The sequence below is a fragment of the Triticum dicoccoides genome, chromosome 5B (genome assembly GCF_002162155.2).
Source record: "Triticum dicoccoides isolate Atlit2015 ecotype Zavitan chromosome 5B, WEW_v2.0, whole genome shotgun sequence".
Lineage (NCBI taxonomy): Eukaryota > Viridiplantae > Streptophyta > Magnoliopsida > Poales > Poaceae > Triticum > Triticum dicoccoides.
The window spans coordinates 542,121,026-542,130,759 of record NC_041389.1 but is presented as its reverse complement, the minus strand read 5'-3'; the positions used below and the strand labels follow the sequence as shown (position 1 = coordinate 542,130,759).

At 42.0% G+C, this 9,734-nt stretch overlaps 1 protein-coding gene across 2 annotated transcripts; it reads right to left on the bottom strand.

The window, feature by feature from the left end:
* Positions 1-1,135: 1,135 nt before the first annotated feature.
* LOC119306067 lies at positions 1,136-6,276 on the bottom strand. Of its 2 annotated transcripts, XM_037582401.1 has the most exons (6): positions 6,202-6,276; positions 2,888-2,967; positions 2,499-2,739; positions 2,350-2,396; positions 2,204-2,263; positions 1,136-1,480 (listed from the first exon to the last, which is right to left on the bottom strand). In XM_037582401.1, the coding sequence occupies exons 1-5, from the start codon at positions 6,239-6,241 to the stop codon at positions 2,207-2,209; spliced, it is 465 nt and encodes a 154-aa protein (XP_037438298.1). In that variant the 5' UTR covers positions 6,242-6,276; the 3' UTR covers positions 1,136-1,480; positions 2,204-2,206. The 2 variants fall into 2 exon arrangements, with proteins under 2 accessions (XP_037438298.1, XP_037438297.1); XM_037582400.1 differs by having other exon boundaries at positions 2,350-2,739.
* Positions 6,277-9,734: the final 3,458 nt, after the last annotated feature.

Genomic DNA, 9,734 nt, shown 5'->3' with positions numbered 1-9,734 from the left:
GTGTGGGCGTTGTGCACGGCCGTGAGCACCGCCTGGTTGACGTCATCGATGCCTGGGTCCACCACAACCATGGCCACAACGGCAGCTTCTAGCTAGTGCTCCTTGAGGCGGGACAGATTGTATTCTTGCTTCACCTACAACTGCCTTAACACATACATCAGTGCCTCCTCCACTAGCGCGGGCGCCTGCTCCTACTCCTTCGCCTTCGCCAACACCCGGTTGTAGTGCTGCTCTGCTTACAACAGGGTGAACGCAAAAAACGGCGGCTCCTCTACCGGTCTGGGTCCTGTTCCTTCTCCTCCATTGGCTGCTCCATGGCGTTCTCCGCCATGGTCATGGGGCCGCCCTCCTTCTCCTCCTCCATCTTGTCTTCCAGAGAGCTCGAAGGTTGGCCCACATCATCGTGGGCCCAGCGCCGGGCCTTCGCATCGCTGACCTTCGCCACGATTTGAGTGCGGCGCACCAGCGTGAGCTGCCTATACCACATAGCAAAGGACCGCGCCATGACAAACTACGAGCGACAAACGAGTATGCGAGAAGGGGTTGACGGTTGGCGGCTCGAATTTTATGAGAAGGGCTTGGAGGGGTAGGGTTTTGGGCGTGGCCGGCTAGCTTTAAATAGAAGGGGCAGGTGAAGTGGCGAGTTGAATGTGGGTACCGAGCGAAGGCTTCTCAGTCGTTGCGTTAGTTGAATGCCAGGTAGGCAGACAACGGGCTTTGACCTCTAGCCAACATGAACGCGTCATGAAGACAGGTAGGCAGACAACGGGCTTTGACCTCTAGCCAACATGAACGCGTCATGAAGACGGGGTTGTAGATCGAGCGAACCCGAGGGAGGAAGGGGTTTGGGCGGGTCCATGTAGTCGGGGTCCAACGCAGTGTTGATTTACAAGATTTTGGATGTCCGGATCAGTACAGGCAATTTAGGTGATCGGCTAAAAGTGTCGAACATCTGCGGTTAGTTTATTTTCTTAAATGCATTTCAAATACACGGACTAACAAAATAAAACTATTGGATTGAAGAAGCATCGAGTACATGGGCAGCTAGGCTACAGCGGGAACCAGCAACACAATACTCCAGAAAATGATGGTGACAAGTGTAGAAAATACTGGCTCGGAGTAGTAGTAGTAGCAGTAGTACAAGATGACAGGTTATACTGTATTTCACAAAGAACGTGCGCTGAGGTGACACATCAGACAAAATGCCAGATCGTATGTAGCCTCTCTCCTCTCGAAGAAGCACCCATATGGGCAGGAATCAGGATGACAGGTCATGTAGCCACATGCACAAAATTAAAGTGCGTAGTTTCAGAACTTGGAAGGTACTACACCACTCCATGAAAACCCCAGAGGCAAAAGTCTACTCTTCAATATGCTGGTAATTCATCCTTCATGTGGCAGCCGGGACATGAGCCAAAAGCTATCTTCAGGTAGCACTCGAGTCATCAGCGACAAGACCAACCTCTCTTCAGGAAACAGTCTGCAGCGAAACTCAATAATCAGCAAGTTTGAAAGGCAATTTTCTATGAGAAAATAGCCCCTACCATAGGGTAATGGATAATTTATTTACTAGTAGCCGCCTACCCCAATTGGCCCATCCATTATTATTCTACTCCTTCCGTTTCTTTTTACTTCGCATATAAGATTTGGTCAAAGTCAAACTACACAAAGTTTGACCAAATTTATATAAAAATATACGAGCATCTACAATACTAAAACTACTCCCTCCGTTCCTAAATATAAGTCTTTGGAGAGATTTCACTATGGACCACATACGGAGTAAAATGAGTGTATCTACACACAAAATGCATCTACATACATCCGTACGTGGTCCATAGTGAAATACCTACAAAGACTTATATTTAGGAACGGAGGGAGTATATAGTATGAAAATATGTCTCATGATGCATCTGATAATATTGATTTCATATTGTGAATGTTTATATTTTTAAATATAAAATTAGTCAAACTCCATAAAGCTTGACTTTGACCAAACCTTATATGCGAAGTAAAAAGAAACGGAGGGAGTACTACTAGTACTCCTACCAGACCACATTATTCTACTAGTACTACTCTGTGTGATGCACATGTCTGCTAGTAGTACCTACTGACATTATTCTACTACTGTGATGATGCATAGCATAGGTCTACTACCTGCTGACATTATTCTACTATACTGAGCAGGCACAGGTCAAGACATTACCTCTCACTGTCCCCCCTCCGCGTCCGCGACCACCTCCTTCGGACCACAGTGCTTGAGATCCTGGAAAATTATAATGATCCACCTGCATCAGTACAGATAAAACCCTAGAACTGCATGCATTAAGTAGTTAAGCTATAACTACTTACGGGGCGCCGGAAGAGCCAGAAGTAGAAGAATAAGAGAAGCACGGTCACTAAGATCGAGATAGCCAATACGGTACCCAAATCAGTGTCCGTCAAGAAGTAGCCACACAAAAAGCACAACACACCTGTGTAACACAACTCAACCAACATACAGAGTGCAAGCCAATTGATCCAAGCTGTTTTGTACACCACCGCATGCGAAAAGCCGGCAACGCAGAGAGTGTATGGTAGCATGGCGATTGTGAGAGCTAGGAACACCTGCTGCATCACAGGCCTCATCCTCTTGAACTCTTTGATAGTGTGGTTATACGACATCGTGGTAGCGAACACATTCAGCATATTAATGCCACCTGCACACACGACCGTAAAGATCTTGGCACAGTCGATAAAAGCCTGTCAAAATAAGAAACAAACTAAGTATTTTTCGACTTCATGTAAAGATGAAAAGTGAGTTTGTATAAATAGCATCATTTAATAACATTATCTTTGTAGAATGCAAATCACATGCCAATGTTGTACAAAGGTTAAACAAACACATTACCTTGTCCCGGTTGGTCAGACGGTCGAATGGATCCTTCTTGTCAAGGGCTTTTTTCAAGTTCTCGACACTGATGGCGACCACTGCAGAAAAAACAGAAGAACAAACATCATGCTCCTTGTAGCAGTGAACTAGCAAGAACTGGTACGTTTTGCAAGTAAATAAACAAATACTCCATAGACGGCAATTCCAAAATTGGCAGCAGCAAATGTATCAGTGAACTGTTGTATTTTATTTTGAAGTTCTTAGGAACATCTAGACAAATAGATAGCTTTGATGAAGGATCCGCTTAAATTCATAAACTAAAAACCAAATAAGCTATCCCTTAATCATATTGCTGCATGCCTTTATTCTAGCTTGAATAAGTCACAAACTTATTGCAAGTAACTCGAAGCATGCACAAGGTCCATATGAAATTCAGCGCCTACATATGTCTTGCACATACTTGCAGCCTATGTACGCATTGGTATGTACATATATAATTCAAAGTTCTTCCAAAAAATATTTAGATGAACACTTGAATTTTGATGAAATAACTGCATAACCTCAAATCATAGTGTACCCCTTAAATTGTTCTACAGAGCAACTTTGGGATAAAAATGTGGTTCCAAATTAAATGGTTTTTTTGCAGCTTTACGCCAAGATTGAAGTACCTTCCTAAAACCTACTATTTCTGTAAAGATATTTATTTGGACTTGAATAAATCAAAATACTGGAGAAGTAAATGAAAGCATGCACAAGGTTCATAGGCACTTAAGTGAGCACATGCACCAGGGGCATACTTACATCCAATGTGCACTGGCACATATAGATCTCAAAGTTAAAAGATCCACATAATCACTTGAATCTTGGTGAAAAATACGCACAATCTCAAAAACTAAAAACCATTTTATTACCCCTTGAATTTGTGCTAGGAAGCAGTTTCGGGATAGAAAATGTGGTTTCCAAGTTAATGGTGTTATGCGGCTCTTATCCAAGATTCAAGAGGCTACATGAACCTTTTTGATCTTTTTATTTCTACTTGGTTCTTAAGTAAGGGAAGCATGTACACAGTTACATGCAATCCAGTGACCACATATAACATGCACATACTTACGCCCGTTTACAATATGGCAAACTCAAAAGTTGTGAAAAACAAACATGGATAATCGAGCACCAAGTATATGGTGGTTATAACCAGTAGTGTGAATATTCCATCTGTAAAACCACTTGACAAGGACATATAATCTACCATGTATCTTGACATAGGGGGTAAGTGCAACTTCATTTATAATTTATTACAGGATTAAGGACCTATACAACTAAACAAATTACTAAATGTTTATGTGAAGTTATGATCCAAAACAAATAGCAATGCTAGATATAGTTAAACTCAGAATTGCTAACCTGCCAAACAACACTGTCACAAGACTTAAACATACACACATTCACAGAACAAAGAATAGTAGTTCCCAAGAAAGATGCAGAATAAGAACAGCAAAAAAGCAAATATTCCAGAACAACCACAAACAACAATAAATTTATTATTTATAACAGTCACTTGCACACTATGCCAAAAACTAGTTCGCTTTAATTTGTACCTGGCAGACATGTATACAACAAAATAAAGTGCGCAGGTACATCAAACATGCTTCCTAACGGCTTACCAAATGGCAAAACGCACAGGACTCAGAAAATTCAGCACACGTTCACACAGAACACAAATAATATTTCTCAAGAAAGGATGCAGAATAGCTAAGGCAAAAAAGGATTAATCCATCACAGCCATAAATAATGACCAATTTAACATTTATAACAATGAGTTACACATACATGTGCCAAAAAGTATTTCAATTTAATTGGTTATTACTTATTAGTGGTGCATGTAGCTGCCAAAATAAACAGAACACGACACGCTAACAAAACTCTTAATGGCTTACCAAGTAGGCAAATAGTAAACCAACAAAGAAACAATATTTAAATGCCCAATAGAAAAAACATGGTTTAACTCGGATTCTTAGAAATAAGATATAGCTTCATTGCAAAAGAACAATATGCTGAGAGAACCTAGCAATATTTTGAAAAAAGAATTGGACACAAATTGGCATACTCATTGACTGTAACAGCAATAAACATTATAAACAAATATAGCTTTATATATGCTCCATAAACAAATATAGTATCGAGCCAAAGTAATGATCCTACAGCTATATATGGATCAAAATGTACCACAGCCAAGGAACATGAAAAATAATGAAAGGAATAACTAGATTCAAGATTCAAAAGTAGATCCACAAGCTAGCAGACATGCTTCTTGCTGAATTTTGAAAAAAATAACGATGACAGTTTACACATTATAAAAGCAGTTGGCAATGAAATGATGACAACTACCTTAGTTACAAACTGCTAGCACACACTTAAGTACATGACTTTGATTTCAGCATCATACACTCGTGTACTCCCTCCGTTTCAAAATAGATGACCCAATTTTATACTAAAGTTAGTACAAAGTTGAGTCATCTATTTTGCAACGGAGGGAGTAGCAGTGAACTAAGAGGTGGTACGCTTTGCAAGTAAATAAACAAATAAACGGCGATTCCAAGATCACCAGCAGCGCACAGTTGAAGCATTGAAAAAGACAAGGAATCTCCACACTAGGATTGGGAGTTGTCGGGCGGCTGGGAATCTACAGTGGTGTCCACACCCACTGTAAATAAACAAATAGACGGCGATTCCAAAATCACCAGCAGCGCACAGCTGAAGCATTGAAAAAGACAACGAATTTATCTCTCCACACTCGGATTCGAAGTCGTTGGGCGGCTGGGGATCGGGGATGGACAGTAGCGGCCCTCGGTTTGTCATCCAGCCCGCCGCCCCGCTTCGTCCCCGTCGTCGGCGAATCACCCCTCTCCCCTGGTCCAGTACACCATCGCCTTACCCCATCCACCATTCCACCTTCGAGGGCGAGCGAGCCGTCGTGCGTGGCGCCCTCTCCCTCCTCCTCCTATCTTTCTCCGCCACCATGACTCCACAAGGTCGCTTGCCCTCTTCCCCGTCGACGGCGACGACCCGCGCGCGAGCGACCCATGGCAGCCGCGCGGGTCGTCGCTCCCTCCTCCTCTCTTTCTCCGCCACCATGGACTCCCAAAGTCCCTTGCCCTCCCTCCGACAGCGAGCGACCCCGTCAACCAGCCGCACGTGGAGCCCTCTCCCTCCTCCCGAGCTCCATTGCCCTCTCCCCCTTAGCCGGCGAGCGTCGACCACCGATGGCAGCCGCTCGGGTCGTCGCTCCCGCCCAGCAGCAAAAGAGGAAAACGCATAGGACACGTGGGACTTACCATTTGATGGGTTGACCTCGACGGGGGAGTGCGTCGCCATCTCGCGAGTCCGGCGGTAGCGGGGGCGGGCGCGGGGCGGGGGTGGCGGCGGCGGTCGGCGCAAGACTCGTGAGTGCTTCTTATATAGTGACGGCTGGCCGGGGGAGACAGACTCCTATTTAGTAGGGTTTTGACTTTGGTGGGCCGGGCTGCATTTCCTTCTTTCAATGCATGGGTGCTGACTAAGTGTGTTAAAAATCTTAGCAACTAATCTCTTGTCATTTTTTATAGTTAAGTTTTTCACATTAGATTGTATGATAATTAAACTCCTTCTTGGTAGTCATTTTGCATAGGTCCACGTGTTTAACACTGTTTGGGTCATCGTGATATGTTCTCTTGTATTTAATTGTTTTGCCACATCACTTTTTTTATCCATGTGGTACCCTTAGCACATGTACATCATCAAGCACTAGGAAGGGCCTTACCACAAAATCAGTAGTTAATGCCTCTTTTTATTCATAGGATAGGAACACTACTAGGAAAAACCCTAGCAGTAGCGCGTGTTTAAAGCCTATCAGTAGCGCGGCGAACAGCGCTACTAGCTAGTAAGGCGCTACAGCTAAAGGTTAGCAGTAACGTGGGTTGGACCACGCTACTGCTATATCGACTTAGTAGCAGCGCTTTCTACTATGAGCGCTACTGGTAATTAGTAGTAGCACTTCTCCTAGCACGCGCTACTACTATTATTCCGTATTTCTTTTTTATTTCATGTTGTATTCATACACCTTTATACAAGTTTTCATACCGCAGCAATTTAGAGAATGATTTTACATCATAATGAGTTATTACATCACTAGGAGAAAGAACCGTGGACTAGTTTCAAGTGGATGTCCATCCACTTGAAACTAATTCGCGGTTCTTTCACCCAATGATATAATAAATATCATCATCATCATAATACATCATTGCGATATAACACCTCCTCATGATCATCGTTTTCATCAATGAGACATCACATACAAGTTGGTCACTAGACATAATCACAACTACTCATCATCATCAACTCTCATAAACATATTGTACCCTACATTCTCTTAGGACCTACTATATTATCTTAGGTAAAATAGCATAAAACAAGATAGCGCCTCCTGACTCTCTATTATGGAGAATGGAGATTATCATGTCTCCAATTCTTACCTTTCGCACAATGTTGCTTCCAAGAACCTCCTTACGACTGTCCATACATTTTTTTCCATTCTTTGATTATCATGTGTTCACCGGTTTTAGAAATCCGGTATGGACAGGTGAGATTCGTAGGACGACCTGGCTGTATGTTCAAAACATCAAGACGACCATTCTGATACATCAAATGAGGCACACAATCCATCGGGATTTTCTGTTGAAAAACATAGTAATAACTTCGTAGTTAGTAATGTAGTTCAGTTTTAGAAGTATGCAAAAGATGCACGGATGTCGTAATAGTAAAATATCTTACCAGGATATCTCAATGGAAGTTATCGTGGTTCAACACGTGCACTAGTGGCACGTATTGACCATAATTTAGAGGAGTTCGATAAAAGGCATTGTAATTCTCAGTACAATATGCGATCAGATGATTTTTCTCCTGATAAGTTAACTCAGAGCCATCGGTATAGTTGGTTCTGTCTACCATCTTCCGCACATTCTTTGAAGAATGAAAGTAAGCTATCAATGGAAATAAGCTGTCAACTATTTTGAAATAAACAATATGAGTTACTTAATAATTATGTTTGAGGAACTCACATAGCGGTAGAATCGGAAGCATATCAACAAGGATCCAAATGTCCAAATTGTCCTGGTCGATGTCAGGATCACCAAGATCCATGGTGACAAACATACCCTCTTGAAAATCATACATCTTGCAAAGTGCTTCCTAACCTGGGCAACCAAAATGGGATACACTCTCAGAATTGTATAGATTTACCTCAAAATCCATACCATGATGGGTCCTTAGGTTAATTTTCTTTGTTTCATTCCTCTCATGATCTTCAAAACTCATCCTCTCGAAGACATAGCGTCTTACATGGCATGGGATAAGCTAGTCGAATTGTAAAAGACGAAAATTACACATTGAAGTAGTAGAAGTCGAGCTTAATTACGAAAAAACACTTTGCGTCGTAGCTTACCGTATCACAATCGAAGGCCTCCTCGAGCTTAATGCTGAAGCGCCGACCTTTGACCAGGTGAGGCCTGTCGCAGAAACCCCGGTTGTCGCCGCACCAGGAGCACTCCGCGGGACCTTCTTCGTCCGACGACATTTCCTATGTTCATAATTCAAAGATTAAACTTGTACAATTAAATATATGTACTACAAAAACTAAATTAGATAATTATTATTCATCACGGGTTGACTCTCAGCTCGCGTGGTGTATATATTCGACCGTCGATGATGGTAGCTCCTCCTTTCGTTCCCAAGTGCATTACACCAAATTGTCTAGCACAAGGGAACGAAGGAGAAGCTACCCCCACGACAACAGTCGGGATTCTTTGTCCTCTCATATATGGTGGAGACTCTCCCTCACTGATTCCTCTCTGAAATTTGCGACCGTCGGTGATGGTCGTTACTCCTCCTTCCCCTAGTGCATATATAACAAAGGTCTAGCACCCGGAGAAGAAGGAGAAACGACTCCCACGACAATAGTCGGGATTCTTCGGCCTCGAAAGACTTAAAGTCAACCCGAAATATCGTTTAATTATCTTTCTAGAAAATCCAGGCCACTCGATATTTCCTACATATTCGAGCACAAGTCATGGCAAAATTCACTGAAAATTCCGACATGACCTTTGCTAAAACAGGACATATCGAGCGCCTGAAATTTGCCGAAACGGAAATTAATCAACACTCCGGCAAAACATAGGCCACTCGAAGGTGGAACCTGCAAACATGACCGGCCACTTGGGCAACCACATATCCTATTTGAGCAACACAAGATATATATACATGTTTTTATCTACATCATATCTTATAGGACTCATATTGACTCGAAGGGGGTCGGTTACGGGGATGACGGCGGGGATGATGGAGGGGCTCCTTGATTTCTACAAAAACAAAAACCCTATAAGTTATCACTAATACATCCCGAATAGTATCATACATATAACATCACTAATACAACTAAAAACCTAGCAAACGACGGGTATCGACGACGAGGATGCGGGATAGGCATCGTCGATGTCGATGCGGGAATAATTGCTTAAACTAAAAAAATAACAACAAATGTGACATGTTCAACTAGTTCTTACTAAAAATAAACTTACTATAAATATAAATAAACTAGTTTTTTCTAAAAATAAACTAGTTCAACTAGTTATATTAATTTTCTGACAAAAAATACATTAGTTCTATTAATTCAACTAGTTCTTACTAAAACTAAACTAGTTCAACTAGTTTATTAATTTACTTACTAATTATTTTAAACACTTACTAAAAACAGTAAAAAAAACTACATTATACAATAGTAAAAAACTACAGTGAAAAACAGAAAAAAAAAGATGGAGGGAGGAGGGGAAGGGAG

Excerpts from the sequence above, each read along its gene's own strand:
- LOC119306067 (XM_037582400.1), bottom strand. The coding sequence starts at position 6,241 with ATGGCGACGCACTCCCCCGTCGAGGTCAACCCATCAAATG. Across the intron at positions 2,968-6,201 it reads CGAGGTCAACCCATCAAATG|TGGTCGCCATCAGTGTCGAG; the intron begins GTAAGTCCCACG and ends TTTTTTCTGCAG. Across the intron at positions 2,740-2,887 it reads GTCTGACCAACCGGGACAAG|GCTTTTATCGACTGTGCCAA; the intron begins GTAATGTGTTTG and ends TTATTTTGACAG.